The sequence below is a fragment of the Camelina sativa genome, chromosome 15, assembly GCF_030686135.1.
Source record: "Camelina sativa cultivar CO46 ecotype springtype chromosome 15, ASM3068613v1".
NCBI classification, from domain to species: domain Eukaryota; kingdom Viridiplantae; phylum Streptophyta; class Magnoliopsida; order Brassicales; family Brassicaceae; genus Camelina; species Camelina sativa.
This window is the reverse complement of record NC_141894.1, coordinates 18,959,637-18,982,745: the sequence shown is the minus strand read 5'-3', so window position 1 is coordinate 18,982,745 and position 23,109 is coordinate 18,959,637. Positions and strand designations below refer to the sequence as shown.

Here is a 23,109-nt window from a genome sequence, read left to right as displayed (position 1 = left end):
TCCTTTGCAAGGCAGCATAGTTTATTGTCGACAAGGATTATTTAGTTGCTTTCAACAAAATAAAGGAAGCTTTGGTGAGTGCACCGATAGTTCAAGCACCTAATTGGGATCATCCTTATGAGATTATGTGTGACGCATCAGATTACGCTGTGGGGGCAGTACTAGCCCAAAGGATAGATAAAAAGCTCCATGTGATCTACCACGCCAGCAGAACCATGGACGATGCCCAGACGAGGTATGCGACAACTGAAAAGGAGCTCCTTGCTGTGGTCTTTGCGTTTGAGAAATTCCGGAGTTACTTGGTCGGATCTAAAGTGATTGTTTACACGTATCATGCCACCCTAAGGTACATGCACTCAAAAAAGGACACCAAACCCAGGCTCCTCAGATGGATCCTCCTTCTGCAAGAGTTCGACATAGAGATTCTCGATAAGAAGGGAATTGAAAACGGGGTGGCAGACCATTTGTCTAGAATGAGAATTGAGGATCCACTTCCAATAGATGACTCAATGCCCGAAGAGAGACTGATGCACATCGACTTCTTGGAAGAAATGAGCAACACGATTAGAGATGTCAATTGGTCTCTAAAACCATGGGCTGTCCAGAACAAATTAATTTGGACTGGTTTTGGTCATTACCAAATTTAAAACGGTCAAATGGGCCTAAAACCAATTTAGCCCATTGATATATGGTCCAAACTAATTCGGACGTGGGCTGTCCAATAACCCTAAAAAATTAAGGTTTTTTCAATTTGGGGGAAACTTTTTTTTTTCATTTCGCAGCTTCTCTCTTTCTCGTCTTTCTCTCTCACTTTCTCAGCCTCTCAGGCGATTTCGATTTGTTCATCTCGATTCCATCTCTGGCTTTTCAACTCCTCCATCTCACTTTCTCCTCTGCGGCTCTGCTTCTCGTGATCTCCTCATCTCGATTTGTATAAGGTAAACAAATCGTCATCTCGATCTCGTCATCTAGGGTTGTAAACGTACAGATTTGATTTTGATTCCTCGAGTGGGTTTGTGGGTTTGTGGGTTTTTGGGTTTTTGGGTTTTGATACTGGGTTTGATTTTGATTTTTCAGTTTCTGGGTTTACTCTAACACAAACGTACAGATTTGATTTGTTTCTGGGTTTTTGATTGTTTTGTTTTTACTTACAAGTTTTTGATTGTTGTAGTAGATAATGATGATTGATGAGCTTGTATTTGTATAGTTAATTCCACGCATGTATTTGTATAGTTCAATAGCCAAGCGAGAGCTTGTTATGTGTTTTTGTTCATTGTCTCACGTTTTTTTATGTTCATTGTTTGTATACTTTTGAACAGATGGACAAAACACTGAGCTTGTGTGATGATAACTACATCGTGAGTGATAATGAATGGGAGCGACATATGATGCAAGAAGAAAACAATCGGGTGGAAGATGAAACCAATCCTATGGAAGATGAAAACACTCCGGTGGACGATGAATCTCTCATGGGTGAATCATCTCATGCTCAAGTGAAAAGAGGTAAACGTAGACATTCAAGGTGTTGGAAAAATTTCACTATTATTGGAGAGAAAGATAAAGATCATAAATATCATATTATATGCAACCACTGCAAGTATAATTATCACTTGAATCTAGATAAGAATGGAACAACTACTCTGCTTAGGCATATGAAAACTTGTTCCAAAACTCCTGGTAGTACTCCTAGTACTCATAGTCGAAAGATTGATATGATGGTGTTCCGTGAGTTGATTGCTGTTGCGATTATAGAGCATGATCTTCCTTACTCATTTGTTGAATATAGAAGGATTAGGGAAGCTTTTGCATATGTCAATCCGAGTATTGAGTTTTGGAGTAGGAATACTGCAGTTGCTGATGTTCTGAAAATTTTTGAGAAGGAGAAAAACAAACTTAAGCAGATTTTGAGTGAAATTCTGGGTAGAGTTTGTTTTACAACTGATTTGTGGAGAGCAATAACCGTGGAAGGTTATATGTGTTTAACTGCACATTACATTGATGCAAATTGGAACTTGCAAGCCAAAATAATATCTTTTTGTGCATTTCCTCCACCGCATTCTGGTGTTGCGATAGCTATGAAATTGATGGAGTTATTGAGAGCATGGGGGTTAGAGAAGAAAGTATTTACTATCACTGTCGACAATGCATCATCGAATGATAACATGCAAGGAGTTATCAGAAGGCAACTTAGAAAGGATTTGGTCTGTGGTGGAGAGTTTTTTCATGTAAGGTGTGCAGCCCATATTCTGAATTTTATAGTTCAAGATGGATTAGAGGTGATACAAGAAGCTTTAGAGAAAATTAGGGAAAGTGTTAAGTTTGTGAATATTTCAGAGTCTAGAGAGCAGATGTTCCAAGGCTGTCTTGAAACTGTTGGGATTCATTCTAAAGCTGGTCTTGTTATGGACGTGAGAACACGTTGGAACTCAACCCATCTAATGTTGTCTAGAGCGATCCAATTTAAAGATGTGCTGCGTAATCTTGCTGAAGTGGAGCCGAGTTATAAGTGTTTTCCTTCTGAATTAGAGTGGTCTAGAGCAGAGCTTATATGCGAGTTATTGAGGCCATTTGATGAAATAACTAAACTTATTTCAGGCTCTAAATATCCTACTGCGAATCTGTACTTTATGCAAGTTTGGAAAATTGAATGTTGGCTTAGAGTTCATGCGAGTTCTGAGGATGAGACCATTTGTGAAATGGTGGACACTATGAAGCTGAAGTTTGACAAATATTGGAAAGACTACAGTGATATACTTGCGATTGCTGCTGTTTTGGATCCAAGGTTGAAGTTCACTTGTTTAAAATACTGCTTTAGCACTTTAGATCCATCAACTAGCAAGTCTAAGTTGGATCACATCCGCAAGAAGATAGAAAAGTTGTATGGAGTCTATAAGAAGAATCCTGTGAACACCGCTGCAACTTCACAAGTTATGGAGGATCGCCTACCATCTGGATATGGTGTAAGTGTAGTTATATCGATTTATAAGTGTAGTTCTTTGTCATATTAATATATTATGTTATCAGTTATCTTTATTCTTATTCTGTTCTTTGTCATATTATGTAGGACTTTTATGCATTTGTTTCTCAAAAAGCTGGAACAGGAAAATCGGCTCTAGATATGTACTTAGTACTTAATGTCATTGATCAGGATCTTATGTTTGTTTTCGTAGACTCTCTTGGTATTAGTGATTGGAGATGAGGGGGAGATCAGATGGAGGGAAGAAAAAGCCAGTGATTGCTCTTCTTTGGCTCCTCAGCCTATAAGTCTATAAGTCTATAAGACTATAACTATGGAGCTTCAGCGAATCTCTTTGTTTTATGAACTTTTAGTAAATTATGAGTCTTGATCGGTCAGACCAATTATGAGTTTATGAACCTTTATAATTATGAGTTTATGAACCTTTATAATTATGAATTTATGAACCTTTATAATTATGAGTTTATGAACTTTTAGTAAATTATGAATATGGGTGTATTATGAACCTTTATAATTATGAGTTTATGAACCTTTATAATTATGAATTTATGAACCTTTATAATTATGAGTTTATGAACCTTTAGTAAATTATGAATATGGGTGTATTTTAACCAATGGACAAACCAATTGGTCATGGTCCAATTTGGTTTGGACAGATTTGGGTGTGGGTGTATTTGGGCATTGACCGTAAATAACCATAAATGGTATGTGTCCAAATGGACATGCCCATTTGGTTATGGTCAGACCAATTTACAACCCTAAACACGATCGGACACACAATAGCTCACTCGATCCCCGAGTCAACCGGGTCGATCGAGTTCATGGCAATCGGGTCGGCTAAGCTATCCTTGTACTCAGATTTCGTGAACGACATGGTGTGCGGGGAAATTCCTAAGGACTATGATGCCCACAGAAAGAATAAGTTCTTCAGGGACGTCAATATTTATTACTGGGATGAACCTTATTTATACAAAAAGGGACATATGGCTTGTTCAGACGATGTATAGCAGAGGAAGAAGTTCGAGGAGTACTCGAGCACTGTCATGGGTCCGCCTATGGGGGTCATTTTGCTACTTTCAAAACCGTCCAAAAGATACTTCAAGCTGGTCTTTGGTGGCCAACCATGTTCAAAGACGCACAACTCTTCATAACAAAATGTGACCCATGCCAGAAAATGGGTAACATCGGTAGGAGAAACAAAATGCCTCAACAGCCGATCTTAGAAGTCGAAGTTTTCGATGTTTGGGGAATAGATTTCATGGGACCTTTCAACCCACCCTCGAATTGAAACATGTACATCCTGGTTGCCATCGACTATGTCTCAAAATGGGTCGAAGCAATCGCCAGCCCAACGAATGATCACAAGGTCGTAATGAAGATGTTCAAAAACATCATTTTCCCAAGATTTGGAATCCCTAGAGTAGTGATCAGTGATGGAGGAACCCACTTCATTAACAAAGTTTTCGATGGCTTGTTAAGAAAGCACGGAGTCAAGCATAAAGTCGCAACATCTTACCACCCACAAATCAGCGGACAAGTGGAAGTAAGTAATAAACAGATTAAGGCGATATTAGCCAGAATCGTGGGAATCACGAAAAAGGATTAGGCATTCAAGCTAAATGATGCGTTATGGGCTTACAGGATAGATTACAAAACACCGATTGGGCGAACGCCTTTCCAGCTTCTTTATGGAAAAACTGTCACCTTCTGGTTGAAGTAGAGTATAAAGCGATCTGGGTGACCAAACTCCTGAATTTGAACATAAAAACTGCTCAAGAAAGGAAAGCAATGGATCTCCACGAGCTTGATGAAATATGGTTAGAGGCTTATGATAATTCGAGGATCTACAAGAAAGAACCAAAGCCTTTCATGACAAAAAGATCCAACACAAGGATTTAAGAGCTGGAGACAAAGTCCTTTTATGCAACTCGAAGCTTCGACTGTTCCCCGGGAAGCTCAAGTTGAGATGGTCAGGACCCTTCGAATTAAAGAAGTTATGCCCTATGGAGCAGTGACTTTGCTCGGGAAGGATGGGACTGAGTTTACTGTAAACGGGCAGAAAGTGAAGAAATACATGGAAAATGAGAGCACAAAGGCGGGGTCATCTCTGTATCTCACCGATCTCGCACCAATCTGACAAGAGTCGAAAGTCAAGCTTAGCGACTATAAACAAGCTCATTTGGGAGGGAATCCAAACGGCAGAGTTGTAAATATAACTTACATTTTTAAGTCTTTTCTCTCCTCAGTGTTTTCGAGCTACGCGATTGCATACTCAATGCACCCTCCGAACAGCTACACGGGTGACCATTCCGGACCTCTCCCACCATACCCGTCGTATTACCCGATGCCCTACCCGATGAGCTACGCGATGCCTTACCCGATCAACCCCTCGGATGCTGGTTCGAGCAAGTCGTCCGTGCACATAATCGAGCTTTCTGATGAGTGAATCTCGGCACCTGCTGAAGCCGGTGACGATACTGGGTACATGGTTGCGAGCATGGAGGCTGCCACAACCTCCTTCTTCACCAACCCATGAGGTACCACTTTCATCCAAACCATTGTCTATACCATTGCATTATATTTTGTTTCATTTTTTTGTGATTCTCAGACTTCTTTTTCATACTTTTATTTACACAGTGGACTATGTAATTTAAGTTTGGGGGAGGGTCTGAGAATGTATATAACATTGTGTTTTATTTTCTTATTTTCTTATTTCAAATTTTTGCATGCTAGTTTTATTCATTTGAGTCTACATCTATTTGCATAAAAAACCCAAAAAAATTTGATTTTTTTTGTTTAAAAAGAGAGAGTGTTCATGTAGTTGCATTTACATTATTAGGATTGAGTCTAGATTGCTTCATACAGGATTGTTGCATATGCATTTTAGGGAACAATGATTAAAACCCCCTTGTTTAAAGTCAAACCTTAGGATTGAAGTTATAGCCCTTAATCACAGTTCATTGTTGCTAGATCAATCTTTAGAAAAAAATGAAAAATCTTTGTTTAAAACCTTGTGTCTTTTGAAAGCTTCCTCCACTTGCTTGAACATTGCTTCATCTCTATATTACTGGAATTAACCTGAACTTAAATTATCTTGCTTATGGAATTTGAATACTTGCTCATGGTAACTCTAAACTCGGGTTAACACTCCATTTTTTTCCAATCTTTTCGTTTAACCCGATTTTTTTTCCCTACCCTTGAACCCAAACCTTTCTTTCAAACCTTGTTGTGAATTGTTGAGTGAGGTCTTTTCATTGTGCTATAGGTTGTGAAACCTTGAGAGTATTGAGAACGACAAAGAACTGGCTCTTGTTTTAGCTAAGTTAGAATCATTTGGACTAGTTAATAGAATTCGTTGAAAGATAGGTGGTTAGCATGATTATCTGGGGTTGGGTTGAGAAATAAATAAAAATAAATTAAAGAAGAAAAGTCCCTAAGCTTCGGTTTAATTAGCTCTAAGAGTCTAAGTAAAAAAAAAAAGAGAAAGATCTTGCTATAGTCTCCTAGAAAAAAAAAATATAATTTAGGAATATTATTAGGAGTTTAGCAAAGAAAAAAAAAAGAGCTAGATGTTTAAAGCTTAAATCTTAGGGATTGTAAAAAAAAAAAAAAAAAGAGTTAAAATCAAGGTTATGGGTAGTTTTACTCTAGGGTGTTGGACATAAAGAAAGTGAATGAGAAAATAGTAGATTATCAAGAGTTAAGCTTTGTATGCCCTAATTGTTCTCAATCTTAGATAGTTTTTACAACTGTCTAACATTCCAACTTTTGAGAGAAAACCACCCAAAGATATTGTTTGAAAACACCCTACCAAAAAGCCTTACCCTTGAATCCGATTGAGCTTGATTCACTTCCCATTTGCAAGAATTCGCCAAACACTTTAATGAATGTGAAAGAGATGTTCTTTGGAATTGCAAGTCTTTACTTTTAGTTGGAGGTTGAACTAGATCGATGCATTGTGATAAGCATAGAAAAATATTTGTAAGTATGTTGATTGATCTTAGTACTATTAAACTATCTTTAAGGACTATCGCTTGAATCATTTGCTTAGCACAAAAAGGTTATGAGTCCCCATTTTTAAAACTCATCCTCCTACTTCCTTGCTAGAGGACTAGGAAGATTTAAGTTTGGGGGTGTGATAACTCTCTAATTTACATGTTTTAGACACCTTTTTTTGTCTATATTTTGCATTATTTATACCCTAACCTTAACATTTTTAGGTCATTAACTGCAGAAATTCGCATTTAGGCCACTTAGGGGGTTGCATTCTTGCATTTGTGCATTTTGGATGAAAACAGGTACTTTAGAGCCTAAAATGGGGGAAAACAAGGTCAAATCCGAGCATGTACCCGAAAGAGCTATTGAGCAGGAAGAACAGTTTGAACCTCAACCCGATCGAAGGAGATCCAAGAGCAGGAAGAACAACCCAAAGATCTACCTGAGGAATAACCCGACCTTATCCTCGTGCACCGCATCGAGTAGGCCCTCGGGCAGGACTGGGCAGCTAGGTTAAAAGGGTTTCTATATATAAACCCCCCTCTTCTTCCTCTCGCCCTAGCACGCCGCAGACACTCAGAACAGAGAGCGAGAGCTTCTGAGAGAGATCTTGAGCGACTCAAAGATTTTTCCACTTTATTAGGATTTGTTTTACATTTCTTTTGCTATTCTTTAAGATTTCGACTCTGTAACTCTTTTACTTCTATCTTATTTTCAATACAATGCAATTTTTGTTTATTTGAGTTTTTTATGTTTTCTGCAATGAGATCTGAGTAGTGAAACAAAGTTTCTAGGGATGGGATAGACAAATATGTTTTCTTGACCGGTTAGGATGTCTTAGCTTGATTGTTTATGTTAAATAAATTCTTTTCTAGATTGGTGTTCTTAAAGCTATTTTCAGACCGAGAGGTTGAGATTAGATCTAGGGTGTTTTGCCATCGAGAGATGTAGTTAAAATACTTGAATCAATCAATGCTAGAGATTTACTCACTTAGCCTAAGAGATTAGATGTGTAAGGAGTTTATTGACAATAATGAATCGGTTTGTATTGTCTGCTTGGTCATGTTTCTCCAATGAGAGTTGGGTAAGGGAGTGATCAAGGTTGATTGTTTCTATCACGAGAGTGTTTTAACAAGATTTTAGAGATTCATTGTCTAGGGAATATTTGCTTGAGGCATGTAGGACATCCCATACTGGTCAGGAACACTTAGGAGTCAATTACCCCATCCTTAGGAGCTTTCTTATCTTTATTGTTTCACTTTATTTGATAACTCGATCCCTTACCCGAACTGGTACTCGATCACCAGCTTTGTGTATACCTTCGAGCTGTTTATCCTTTGCTTCGTGACCCGATCTCTCCACCCGATCATGTACTCGAATGCTTGCATCGAGTGCTTAGGTCGTGTGGTTCTTGTTTATTTATTTTCTTTTATTTATTTTAGGATTGTTAGATCAAACCCCAATTTTGCTTGGCTTGACTTGCTTGCTTCTGAACATATCTTATCTGCTAGCATAACGACCATTTGGATTGATAACCCTTTGTACTACAACTGCATAGGGAATTGATACCCTGGGTGAAAATCTTGTTATCACTTAGCTTTTCGGAACTCCATTCTAGGATCACAGCATCCAAGCAATTTTTTCCAACATGTTCTCTTCTCGATCAAATATCTCAACACTTATGTGCTTTTCCGTAGAACTTATCGCGTCTAAACAACCTAGACAAAGTCTATTTCTATCCATCAACCTATCCTAGAACCATATATGCTCTAATGCCAAACTGAAACGACTGCACCAGGATTTCCAACCCTCGCACATGACACACGGGAAACGATCTCATTGGAACCCCATAATTCCGACGAGAAAACCGGCGTAAAAATCACTCCTTACAAAAACTTCTACAAATATAAGCCAGGTCCAACTAACCCATACTCGACATCCACAAATCGTAGTCAAATGAACGTACTTCATCTCTGCAAGCAATATAACACTCTAATTTACATGTTTTAGACACCCTTTTTTGTCCATATTATGCATTATTTATACCCTAACCTTAGCATTTTTAGGTCATTAACTGGAGGAATTCGCATTTAGGCCATTTAGGGTGTTGCATTCTTGCACTTATGCATTTTGGATGAAACATGTACTTTAGAGTCTAAAATGGGGGGAAACAAGGTCAAATCCGAGCATGTACCTGAAGGAGCTATTGAGCAGAAAGAACAGTCCAAACCTCAACCGGATCGAAGGAGATCCAAGAGCAGGAAGAACAACCCAAAGACCTACACGAGGAACAACCCGACCTTATCCTCGTGCACCGCATCGAGCAGACCCTCGGGCAGGACTGGACAGCTAGGTTAAAAGTGTTTCCATATAAAAACCCCCTCTTTTTCCTCTCGCCCTAGCATGCCACAGACACTCAGAACAGAAAGCGAGAGATTCTGAGCGAGAGACTGAGCGATTCAAACTCTTTTTTTTTTCATTTTGTTAGGATTTGTTTATCACCACTTGGGAAGCATGCAAAAAGGCGTTTCTAGCCAAATTCTTCTCCAACTCAAGAACCGCAAGGCTGCGAAATGACATCTCCAGCTTTGTTCAGAAAAGCAATGAGACGTTCAGTGAAGCTTGGGAACGTTTCAAGGGATACACAAGCAGATGCCCGCATCATGGATTCAGCAATGCTTTGTTGCTAAGTACACTATACCGCGGAGTGGTCCCTAAGATACGGATGTTGCTGGACACCGCTAGTAATGGTAACTTCCTCAACAAGGATGTCGACGAGGGCTGGGATCTAGTGGAGAACTTAGCTCAATTTGATGGGCATTACAATGAGGAGTATGATCGCACAATACGCTCTTCTGGAGACAATAATGCGAAGTACAAACGGGACATGAAAGCTCTCAATGACAAATTGGATAAGCTCCTCAGCCAACAGCAGCATGTCCATGCCATCTCAGAAGAAGACCAGTTTCAGCAACAAGATGGGGAGAATGTTCAGCTAGAGGATGTGAACTACATCAACAACCAAGGAGGTTACAATAAAGGGTACAACAAAACCCAAATCTGTCATACCGTAATCAGAATGTTGCAAATCCTCAAGACCAAATCTACCCATAGGCAGTCCAAGGGAACCAAAGCCAGCAAAAGCCCTTTATTCAATACAATCAAGGCTATGCTCCTAAGCAGCAGTATTCTAACAATTACCACCAACCCATTGCACCACCTGGATTCCTACCACAACAAGGCCCGCATAACCAATCTCAAGAAGCTGACCTATGCAGCCTCATTCAGGAGATGATACAAAGTCAAGCATCGGCTGCAATGGACAATGCAAAATATTTTGCGGAGAGGAGCAACAAGATCGGTTATGGGTATAATGACCTGAATGCCAAGTATGATTCTCTCAACACTAAGTTGAGATACCTAGAAGGCCATCACAACACCCAACCACCTCCAAAGCTCAATCAGCTTCCAGGTAAAGCTGTTCAGAACCCAAAAGATTATGCCACAGCCCAAGCCATCTTTCTTGATGATGATTTTGAGGACTACCTCACTGAGGACAGCGATGTTCAAGATGGGGAGGATATGGATCACTATGGGATGAATGAGTACCAATACTACATATTCTAGTATGAACCCGAGTCTTCACCCGAGGATACTGATCGAGTTGATAATCGAGCACTGGTTCGAGAATCACAAACCGATGCACCACCCGAGGCTGAACCCGATGACATACCTGATGATGGTGATCGGATGATACATCAGGTAGACGTTCAGATGAAAAATCAACCTCAACTGCCTGCAGCTGAGGAAGGGGAATTAGAGGAAAGGTTCAGAGCTGCTCTTGACATCCAATTAGAGGCGCTTGCAGAGCGTATGTCTAAACAAAAAGCCCCACCTCCTAAGCTCTTGCCACCACACGAACTTCGAGAGGAACTCATCAAGGAGACAGCTCAGCTGGAGATCGAGGTGAAGGAAGCTGTCAAGGAGATTGGAGATGCAATTCTGAGAAGTGGAGTGTGTCTAGATTCTGAACTGCAAATTGAGGAGAAATTGGAGGATCCTGGCTCTTTCACCTTGCCATGTTCAATAGGCCTTAGGATTTTCAACAACTGCTTGTGCGATCTGGGCGCTTCAGTCAGCATCATGCCACTTTCAGTTGCCAACAAGATGGGTTTCAACAGTTTTAAACCGAGTAGTCTGTATTTGGTTCTAGCTGATAGAACAATTAGACACCCCATTGGTATCCTGGAAAACTTGCCTCTCAGGATTGGAAGAGTGGAAATTCCTACTGACTTCATGATCCTTGATATAGATAAGGAACCAGACGATCCACTGATCCTAGGAAGACCATTCTTGGCAACAGTAGGAACAGTGATTGATGTGAAGCAAGGGAAGATCAGAATTGAGCATGGAGAGCATTTCAAAATGGAATTTGGCATAAGGAAGGGAATTAAGGAGCCAACCATAGATGGTCAAGCTTTTTCCACACAGACAAAACAAAGAAGAGTCAAGCATCACAAAGAAGTCCATACTACATTTGCTGTAGAACCTAGACAAGACATGGAATATCCATTAAATCAGTGTGCTACAGTGGAGAGGATTCAAAAACTTCTCCCTCCTAAAACCCATGCTTGAAGAGCATGAAGAGTCAAGCTTAGTGACTTAAAACAAGCTCACTTATGAGGAAGTCCCAAAGGTATCCTTTATTTTCTTTTAATTTAATTTTATTTATTTTGTCTTATTTTAGGGTTTTACATATTTATAAATATATATATATATATATATATATAAAGAGAAGAAAAGGAAAAAGGAAATTTTGGGAACCCGAGGCTCTACCCGACTCTGTACCCGACGCGTCTGATCGTGTTTCTACTCGGTTGACGAGTAGAGTCTGAATTCCACAAAACTCTTGAAACGCCCTGACCCGTTTTTTTTTTTTAAATAAGTACAATACATAATTAAGCATCCCATACTACTTAATTATACAACTCAAACAATAAACCAATAACAAATCAACATGCACAACGGAAGACAAACCAACCCAACTCCAATTCAGTTTAAATACAATACCAATCATAACCAATATAAACCAGCAACCTAACATAACTCTAACCAAGGTTCCAACATAAATAATATAACCAACATCACACAAACGAGACCCTAGATCATCCTCCTCCTCATCGCCATGATTCCACGCTACACATTACCTGCACCACAAACACAATGAGATGCGTGAGTATTACCAGAAATACCCAGTGAGACGATCCTTCCATCTACGAGCTATACACACAAGAGTACAACCACAAATAAAACATAAAACATAAAAAACATAAAAAACCAGCCAATAACACATTCATCACACCTACACAACTTCACACAAAACAAGTTATACAACCCAATCGCTTAGATAAGCTCATGGTCACGCACTCACCTTATCAAACTGATTATAACAACGAATACAACCAGTTGAGACTCTCCTAACGTCTGAAACAGCCCAGCAATTCCCTACAACAAACCACACAACCAAAAACGACTTATAGCAAAACTGGACAGAAACATCAGAAAATAACAGTCTCAAAGAAGAAACCCTAAAATAAAAACCAACCGTTAACTATTAAATCCCTCCGGTGAACAGCTAGCCCTAGACGTCACGAAGCTTCCCACAAAATTTCGTGCCAATCGGGAACCAGACGAGACCACGATCTCAGTTACAATCCCCGATGGTTCCAACTCGCGTCTGAGAAAACACTCACGAAACTGCCAATAACTCATCGAGTTTAAATCCAAATCTACTTCTGTAAAAAGGCGAATGCCGATGAAAGACTTGGGAATAAACCTACCAAATTTCATTACCTTTGAGAATGATTTGATATGTAGAAACTGTTTCCTCCCAAACCCTAACGATTTTGCTCCCTTCTCCTTCTTACTAAGACAAAGCTTTGTTGATCTCTTTCTCTTTCTCTTTCAAACCAACTCTACCAAGGCTCTCTCTCTCTCTTTTTCTGATTACAATGTCGACAGTAGCACAAAAGGAGAGTAGGCGTCGACAATAAGAGGAGAAAATTAGGGGTCTTTGGTTTAATTAGGTTAAACCAGAATTTAATTAAACCGATAATTAAACCAATAATTAAACCAAAATTAATTAAAATCCACTCATTTGGTTTAATCAACACAGCCCAAAATGCAATCCCGGAACACGGATGTTACAATTCTCCCCCTCTAACAGAAGATTCGTCCTCGAATCTGAACACACCGCCACTCATCCGCAAACTCACCAAATCACCATCGCAACGATTCGTACCATCCAACCATTTGGTCTGCCATAACAAAGACACCACTGGTCTAAACCACCCTGAACCCACAGGTCATTCAATTCCAACCCCACCAGCCAACACCATCCCGACCCCACTGGTCAACACCATCCCGACCATGCTGGTCTACATAATCTGGAACCCACTGATCCACACAATTCTGACCCCACCTGATGTGACCCACGGACGCGGCTATGGATCGATGGAGGAGTGTGTCTTCGGTCAAGTCAGAATCGGTGGGACTTTCCTCGACCAAGCTTCAAGGGTTCGAATCCAGAGAGGATTCAAACGACAGAAACGAGAGTTGAGGAGGTTCCAACGAACGGTTCGTGAAAACGGTCGTGAAGCCTTCTCGGACGTACGGACGCGGCGGAACGGATACGGCTAATGGCAGGACTCGGTGGGAAACGGAGGTGGAAACGATGCGAGATGGTACTGGGAAGTCTCGAGGACTGATGGTAAAGAACTCGAGGCTGACGAAGTGGAATCGATGATAGACTCGAGAGCTGGCGGAAGAGAACTCGAGGTTGGGACGGTGGGACGAAAGAGATGGGCGATGGAATAGAGGTGGTTTGATGCGACGACACAAGAGGGTTGGCTCTCCTCTTGATACGGTCAACTAAGAGATTACAAACCCGGTTTGTGAACCTCTTAGGGTTTCTCAAGAGCCAAGTCCCGGACTTAGGCTAAGGAGAGAGGTGAGACAAGAACAAAGAATCTCTCTTTGTGAAAATTTCTATTTCTTTCAAGTCTGATTTTTACAATGAGGGTTGATGCCTTTATATAGTGAGGCTTACATAAGGAGACTCTAAAAACCCTAGGGACATGGCCATGATCTAAACCATACACATGGCCCAAAAGCAAAAGCAAAATTAAAGTAAAACAAAGACCAATCCAACGGTCAAAGAAGGTTCAAGAAGAAATTCAAAAGAAAAGAAGGGAAGGGGTAGGGTGGCCACGTCATTGGCTGAACGTGGATAGGATCTTCACTTCCTTGGCTCCTAAGCATGTCAATAAGTGTTTCCAAGTCATGAGCCAAGTGGGATCAAAGTGGAGATGCACTAGAGTTTGCTGCCTCGTTAAAACCTCTTTGGTAAACCCATTGGGACAAACCCAAAGTAGGAAAAAGAGTACAGCTCCTTCTAATGGCTTAGGGATGTCTTCACACTGGCGTGATGGTGAAGACACTCAATTCAAGCTTCCCAAAGCTGGTCGCGGCTCAAAGTGCCTAAGTGGTGATGCTAAACTTGGGTCCTTTGTGCGTAGGTTGAAGCTCGGCCTTGAAATACTCAAGAGGTGACTTTGTCTTGTTCCTCCAAGTTGATTCTTCTTTGGTCGCCTTGTTGGAGCTCCCTTGGTCGCGTTGAGGCTCCTGGGAGGGTTGCCGGTGCCCTGGCCGCGTTCGAGATAGGCGTTCTGTCCATGTCCGATGCTTCTCGGTCATGCGTCTTGGAGCCGTCCGGGACGTCTCGGGCGTCTTGGTCAGGGGGTCGAACCCGTGATCACATCATTCCCTCCCTCTTCTAGAAGTTTTGACCTCAAAACTTTGCTTTTCACCTGATTCAACATAAGAAGACCCAAATCAGTAGCATCACAAGTTCATTCGCGGCTTATTACCGGGATCAAAGGAAATAGTAGAGCCTTAAGGGTAAAGGATAGGACTCCCCTAATAAGGCTAGCGGTGAATGGTGTTTTGATCCCTTCGTAGGCCGCGGTAGGTTGTAGACGCTCTCCAGGATGCCACACATAGTTTTGGTCCGCACCAAAGTTGATCAAATGCATCGCCATATGACCTTGTGCGGTAAAGGTCTTGGCGCTAAAAATGGAGAGAGATGGCTCGGTCTTGGCGACTCCCAGCTGGAGCGTACTACTTGTAGTAGTCAATAATATCACTGGATGGACAGACCTTTCAGTGGCCATCTTCGGTGGCTCAGCTTGCTTGAAACTCTCCATTATCAAGCAACCGTCGGTTATGGCGTTACACACACGGCCTGACTCCTCTTTGGCCTCGCCCAGAGACTTGTCAGACTTCCCGAAAGAGGACTCTTGCTCCACGCCTTGCTCCGAAGGTGGTGGTTGAGCGTCAAGTCGGCCTTGGTCTGTGTGATGTTCGATGCTCGTTCTTGGCGCTTCCGGTTTTGGCTTATCCTCGGCCCGAACTCCTCCTTTGGCCGGTCCCTTGCACATTGTGGGCAGCTCACTGTGCTTAACTGGCGGCACATAGCTCCTTGGACTTGGTATTGTTGCGGCACCGACTACTTCCTGGAATGGTTCCTTGTATCGTGCTAGCGGCTCGCGGAACGGCACTAGGAGCGCATAAGTCCTTGCACTCTCGGCAGGGGCCGAGTTACGGCTTGTTCGCGGGGCCGGCATTGGAACTGGTGCACGGTATTGAGCGGAACGCGCATACGTCCTGCTTGGCTGCTCAACATGGGCCGAATGATGCCTTGATCGCGGAGCCGGTGTAGGAAGTGGTTCATAGTGCTGGCGCCGTGCAGTCTGTTTTCGCGGGGGAGCACTTGGAGACCAGGTAGGGATGCCTCGGTTACGACCTCGGTGATCACTCGAACTTCTCTCGACCCGTTGACCAATTGTCGTTGATTCAATCCGGTCGAGTCTATCGTTGAGGTCTCGAAGCGTGTGTTGGAGTGAGATCAGTGCGTCTGCTGTGCTGGGTGGCTTGGGAATAGGCTCCTTTCTTCTTACGGATCGGTGCCTTGGCTTCTTGGTGTACGCGACCCAGTCATCACTATCGGAGTCTTCATATAGACTCGTCCTTGGTTCTTCAACACGGGTAGCTCGTGATAAGGACGGCCAATAACAGGCTGGCGGTCCATGTTCGAGCTCTCCTTGATCTAACTCCTCGCCATAGTCCTCTTCGGACCAATATTCTTCGCCGGTGGCCTCTTGCTCCGGTTCCAGGCCAAGTTCTTCATCACACCACGATTCCATATCGGATTCGTCTCCATCAAACTCCATGCTTGATCAGTGTACGATCAAGTGTGGCATATTGTTCGCGGTTTTGGAAACGGCTTTGGAACGAAGTGCGTTTGATAGTACGGACGGCTGCCGGAAGTCGTCGGCGGTACAGTAGGCTTGGTCGGACGGTTGACGGTGGCACGGTGGCTGGAGGTTGAGTCGCTGAAGCGGCTACACGGCCCAAGTTGTTCCTTGATTGTTGACGCGTCTTGGTCCGTACGCGATGTTGATGTGCTGGCTGAGCAAGTGGTGTACCTCGTCAAAACAAAAGAATATTCGTGAGCATCTTTAAGTTCAAATGGACCACAAGGAGATATTTATCTCACCAAGCAATGATTGAGGACAGCTCACGAAAATTCAAACCTAAGACTAAACAAAAGCAAAAAGTAAAAGCAAAAGCAAAACACTAAAAGACAAAAACTGCTTTAAGACTAAAGGAAAACACAAATCCTAAACAAACTCTAACAAATTTTGTTCTATATGCAAACAAGAAGAACAATGATGCAACAAAGGTGAACAATGATGCAAACAATGATGAACAAGCAAACTAAACAACCTAGATAAAAGATGAACAATGCCACACATGCAACAAATTAAACCAAAATGATGCAACGAAACAACTAAACAAAATGATGCAACTCTATCTACTAAAGCCAAAAGCAAAAGTAAAAGCAAGTTACTAAAAGCCAAGGTGACAACTCACCCATGGACCACAAGGTGCATAGGGAGCTATCCACGTCCATATTTTTGTGGCCTTGACCAAAAGCACTTTAGAGGTGGCTAAGCTCTCACCACACAAACAAAAACTATTCCTAGACCACACAAAAATTCAACACGGCTTTGACCAGTTTGAATTTCAAAACGCTTGGTTGAGGTTTAAAAAGTAAAAAGCAAGTGGCATGGACCAAATGACTTTCACCCTTCAAATTTACCAAACGACAAAGGAAAACACCAAAAGCAACAAAAGAAACAAAGCACACGAATCTAACAGCCTATAACAACAAAACAAAAAAGCAATACAGCCTTTAAAAGATCTAGACAAAACAACTAAGAGCACTCAAGAACAAAAACAAGAACAGCAAGAACACAAAACAAAACTAACAACCTAAAACAAAGACAAAAACGAAACTAACAACACGACTCAACACCAATTTAAACCAAAAGAACAAACTACACAAGCGAGACAATAAAAAGCTAACAAGGCTAACACAAAAGCTCAAGATCCAAACTTTGACCAAAGAGATGAGTTTGTGGGTCAGAAAGACACAACCTTTGAAGTCAGGAGCTTTTAGAGCTCTGATACCAACTGATGTGACCCGCGGACGCGGCTATGGATCGATGGAGGAGTGTGTCTTCGGTCAAGTCAGAATCGGTGGGACTTTCCTCGACCAAGCTTCAAGGGTTCGAATCCAGAGAGGATTCAAACGACAGAAACGAGAGTTGAGGAGGTTCCAACGAACGGTTCGTGAAAACGGTCGTGAAGCCTTCTCGGACGTACGGACGCGGCGGAACGGATACGGCTAATGGCAGGACTCGGTGGGAAACGGAGGTGGAAACGATGCGAGATGGTACTGGGAAGTCTCGAGGACTGATGGTAAAGAACTCGAGGCTGACGAAGTGGAATCGATGATAGACTCGAGAGCTGGCGGAAGAGAACTCGAGGTTGGGACGGTGGGACGAAAGAGATGGGCGATGGAATAGAGGTGGTTTGATGCGACGACACAAGAGGGTTGGCTCTCCTCTTGATACGGTCAACTAAGAGATTACAAACCCGGTTTGTGAACCTCTTAGGGTTTCTCAAGAGCCAAGTCCCGGACTTAGGCTAAGGAGAGAGGTGAGACAAGAACAAAGAATCTCTCTTTGTGAAAATTTCTATTTCTTTCAAGTCTGATTTTTACAATGAGGGTTGATGCCTTTATATAGTGAGGCTTACATAAGGAGACTCTAAAAACCCTAGGGACGTGGCCATGATCTAAACCATACACATGGCCCAAAAGCAAAAGCAAAATTAAAGTAAAACAAAGACCAATCCAACGGTCAAAGAAGATTCAAGAAGAAATTCAAAAGAAAAGAAGGGAAGGGGTAGGGTGGCCACGTCATTGGCTGAACGTGGATAGGATCTTCACTTCCTTGGCTCCTAAGCATGTCAATAAGTGTTTCCAAGTCATGAGCCAAGTGGGATCAAAGTGGAGATGCACTAGAGTTTGCTGCCTCGTTAAAACCTCTTTGGTAAACCCATTGGGACAAACCCAAAGTAGGAAAAAGAGTACAGCTCCTTCTAATGGCTTAGGGATGTCTTCACACTGGCGTGATGGTGAAGACACTCAATTCAAGCTTCCCAAAGCTGGTCGCGGCTCAAAGTGCCTAAGTGGTGATGCTAAACTTGGGTCCTTTGTGCGTAGGTTGAAGCTCGGCCTTGAAATACTCAAGAGGTGACTTTGTCTTGTTCCTCCAAGTTGATTCTTCTTTGGTCGCCTTGTTGGAGCTCCCTTGGTCGCGTTGAGGCTCCTGGGAGGGTTGCCGGTGCCCTGGCCGCGTTCGAGATAGGCGTTCTGTCCATGTCCGATGCTTCTCGGTCATGCGTCTTGGAGCCGTCCGGGACGTCTCGGGCGTCTTGGTCAGGGGGTCGAACCCGTGATCACATCACCACCGGTCAAACAAATTCCTGACCCCACTGGTCAACACTAAACCCGAGATTGAACCACCATCAACCCTGAAATCCACATTCAATCATTGTACTTAATCACACGCCGTAGACATCATTTGCTCCTAACTCATCTACTCTCAGGTAAACACCTTTGAGCCATACCAATCTCACTCTCGGACAACCGTCCTCGAGCCATACCGTCTCACTCTTAGGTCGTCACCCTCGAGATCTCGATACCAGGGGAACCACCATCCCCTCAGGAGAACCACCATCTCCAAGGAGAACCACCATCTCCTCTGCCGCTCTCAGGGCCCACCACCCCTCAAGCTATCGATATACAGGGGAACCACCATCCCTTCAGGAGAACCACCATCTCCTTATGAGTTGTTCAGAACCCACCGTTCCTAGAGCAAACAAGCCTTGACGTCTCTAAGCACTTCCTGACACTTCCACGGTCCACGTAAAACAACGCAATGTCTTACTAACCTTCATCTACTTCTTTCCAAATACCACCATGACCACCATCCGGTCACACTGGAACACCCTACACTCAAGGTAGTTCCCATACACTTTTCCAAAATAGCAAAGTTCTAACTCCCATAAAAACTTTCCATTTTTAGAAACCTTCCATTTATAGTAACCTTCTATTTATGAAAACTTTCCATTTATAGCAATCATCTATTTATTGAAACTTTCCATTTATAGAATTCCCGAGCTATTTCCTTACCACACGACACACGAGTCAAAAATTCCATAAAAGAAACTCATCTTAATAAAACCTCAAAGTGCAACAATTGTTCGTGGTATCCAAAATAATGAAAAATGAAACAACCAACAAAAATAAAAAATAAGCTCCAGTTCTGCTACTCGGTCTTCCAGTCATCCTAGTCGTATAAACTCACGGTGCTCCTCCCGTCTGCGCTCCCGGCTGTACCCCTGGTTGAGCTACAGCCACCGCCAACGCCTGCAACTTAGGACAGCGAGGCTTTACATGCCCCACCTCCCCACAGTGAAAGCACACCCGAAGATCCCTCTGCGGACCGTACCTCTTGGGACAAGTTGCCAGTTTGTGATCCCTACTTCCACATCCAAAGCATCCTCGACCGCCCTGGCTCGCCCCTGACGTGCCCTCCAATTTCCTCTTTTGTCCCTGCTTCGGTTGAGTCTCACTCGTCTGAACTGCTGGGCTAACCGCCACTGCCTGTGCCCGGATATCCTGCTCAATCTCTGCTGCAGTCTCAACCAGCTCTGCACGCATAGCATAACTACGTCCTCTACAATGGACCCTCAAATCATCACGAAGAGCCCTCAAAAACCTCATGATCTGAGCCTCCTCAGACTCCAAATCCCGACCCCCATAACAAAGAAGTCTACTGAACTCTAAATCCAGCTCCCGCACTGACCGTGTCTCCTGAGACAACTGGAGGAACTGCACCTCCAACCGATCCAATGCCTCTCTAGGAAAATACTTGCGGTTGAACTCCAAGACGAAGTCAGCCCAAGTCATCTCCCGCTGCACTCTCCCAGCAGCCACTGATCTCCACCACAACTCAGCATCCCCACTCAAATAGTAGACCCCTATGTCCACCCAAAACTCCTCAGGAGATCTCATAATATGGAAGTTACGTTCCACACTCGTCCTCCACGCATCCGCTACAGTAGGATCTGTACCACCCGAAAACCTCTCAGTGAACAGATCCTTCATCTCCTTGAGCATAGACAAATAACGTCCATGTGCTCCCACATCCGCAGCCACTGGCTGCCGCTCCTCCGCCACCGCTGGTGGCACTACCTGAGCCTGAGCCGGTACCACTGGTGGCAACTGCTCCAACAACTGTGCTAGCATAGCCGCAAAGTCTGCACCAGGGACTCCACCCACTGGGACTCCCACACCCGGGACCCTATCACCACCGGCAACTGGAGCATCAACACCGCCCCCTCTGGCCACACTCACAGAATCCCCCGGAACACCCTGCAACTTGCCCGCACCCTCAACTGTCACACTCTGGTCCTCGGTCTCACTAACCTCTGGGACTCTGCCCCTACCACGACCACGTCCGCGACCACGACCACGTCCGCGTCCACGACCACGACCAGCAACAGCACCCTCTCTAACCATCTGCAATACCATGAACAAAAGACTAAGCAAACAATTCAAAACCGCACACAAACTCACAACTTACCGTGGAATCTCATTGAAGGCTCGAAGAGGACGATACTAGGACTCCATACCACATGCAAATTGACTAACTACTCATAATCAATTCGATCACACAACATCATGCATCCAACAATAGGAAAATGATTCAACCAATCAAATTTCCCTAAACCACTCTAAACCATCCTAGAACCGTAAAGGCTCTGATACCAAAATGAAACGACCTGACCCGTTTTTTTTTAAAAAATAAGTACAATACATAATTAAGCATCCCATACTACTTAATTATACAACTCAAACAATAAACCAATAACAAATCAACATGCACAGGAAGATATAACCAACATCACACAAACGAGACCCTTGATCATCCTCCTCCTCATCGCCATGATTCCACGCTACACATTACCTGCACCACAAACACAATGAGATGCGTGAGTATTACCAGAAATACCCAGTGAGACGATCCTCCCATCTACGAGCTATACACACAAGAAAATCAAGAGTACAACCACAAATAAAACATAACAAACCAGCCATTGAACAGAACATCCAATAACACATTCATCACACCTACACAACTTCACACAAAACAAGTTATACAACCCAATCGCTTAGATAAGCTCATGGTCACGCACTCACCTTATCAAACTGATTATAACAATGAATACAACCAGTTGAGACTCTCCTAACGTCTGAAACAGCCCAGCAATTCCCTACAACAAGCCACACAACCAAAAACGACTTATAGCAAAACTGGACAGAAACATCAGAAAATAACAGTCTCAAAGACGAAACCCTAAAATAAAAACCAACCGTTAACTATTAAATCCCTCCGGTGAACAGCTAGCCCTAGACGTCACGAAGCTTCCCACAAAATCTCGTGCCGATCGGGAACCAGACGAGACCACGATCTTATTTACAATCCCTGATGGTTCCAACTCGCATCTGAGAAAACACTCACGAAACTGCCAATAACTCATCGAGTTTAAATCCAAATCTACTTCTGTAAAAAGGCGAATGCCGATGAAAGACTTGGGAATAAACCTACCAAATTTCATTACCTTTGAGAATGATTTGATATATCGAAACTGTTTCCTCCCAAACCCTAACGATTTTGCTCCCTTCTCCTTCTTACTAAGACAAAGCTTTGTTGATCTCTTTCTCTTTCTCTTTCAAACCAACTCTACCAAGGCTCTCTCTCTCTCTTTTTCTGATTACAATGTCGACAGTAGCACAAAAGGAGAGTAGGCGTCGACAATAAGAGGAGAAAATTAGGGATCTTTGGTTTAATTAGGTTAAACCAGGATTTAATTAAACCGATAATTAAACCAATAATTAAACCAAAATTAATTAAAATTCGCTCATTTGGTTTAATCAACACAGCCCAAAATGCAATCCCGGAACACGGATGTTACAATTCTCCCCCTCTAATAGAAGATTCGTCCTCGAATCTGAACACATCGCCACTCATCCGCAAACTCACCAAATCACCATCGCAACGGTTCGTACCATCCAACCATTTGTTCTGCCGTAACAAAGACACCACTGGTCTAAACCACCCTGAACCCACTGGTCATTCAATTCCGACCCCACCAGCCAACACCATCCCGACCCCACTGGTCAACACCATCCCGACCATGCTGGTCTACATAATCTGGAACCCACTGATCCACACAATTCTGACCCCACCGGTCAAACAAATTCTTGACCCCACTGGTCAACACTAAACCCGAGATTGAACCACCATCAACCCTGAAATCCACATTCAATCATTGTACTTAATCACACGCCGTAGACATCATTTGCTCCTAACTCATCTACTCTCAGGTAAACACCTTTGAGACATACCGACAGTAGCACAAAAGGAGAGTAGGCGTCGACAATAAGAGGAGAAAATTAGGGGTCTTTGGTTTAATTAGGTTAAATCAGGATTTAATTAAACTGATAATTAAACCAATAATTAAACCAAAATTAATTAAAATTCACTCATTTGGTTTAATCAACACAGCCCAAAATGCAATCCTGGAACACGGATGTT

General features: G+C 42.8%; 1 protein-coding gene and 1 non-coding gene across 2 annotated transcripts; both read right to left on the bottom strand.

Annotated features, from left to right (window-relative positions):
- Positions 1-9,536: 9,536 nt before the first annotated feature.
- LOC147926847 (small nucleolar RNA R71) lies at positions 9,537-9,643 on the bottom strand. The gene has a single exon (XR_015583150.1). It is a non-coding gene; the product is annotated as a small nucleolar RNA R71 (small nucleolar RNA).
- Positions 9,644-14,005: 4,362 nt separating this feature from the next.
- Positions 14,006-22,301, bottom strand: LOC147926846 (uncharacterized). Its single transcript, XM_087486976.1, has 5 exons — positions 22,120-22,301; positions 21,885-22,016; positions 21,711-21,784; positions 21,414-21,477; positions 14,006-16,518 (listed from the first exon to the last, which is right to left on the bottom strand). The coding sequence occupies exon 5, from the start codon at positions 16,261-16,263 to the stop codon at positions 14,884-14,886; it is 1,380 nt and encodes a 459-aa protein (XP_087343102.1). The 5' UTR covers positions 16,264-16,518; positions 21,414-21,477; positions 21,711-21,784; positions 21,885-22,016; positions 22,120-22,301; the 3' UTR covers positions 14,006-14,883.
- Between the last annotated feature and the right edge of the window lie 808 nt (positions 22,302-23,109).

Excerpts from the sequence above, each read along its gene's own strand:
- LOC147926846 (XM_087486976.1), bottom strand. The coding sequence starts at position 16,263 with ATGGAGTTTGATGGAGACGAATCCGATATGGAATCGTGGTGTGATGAA.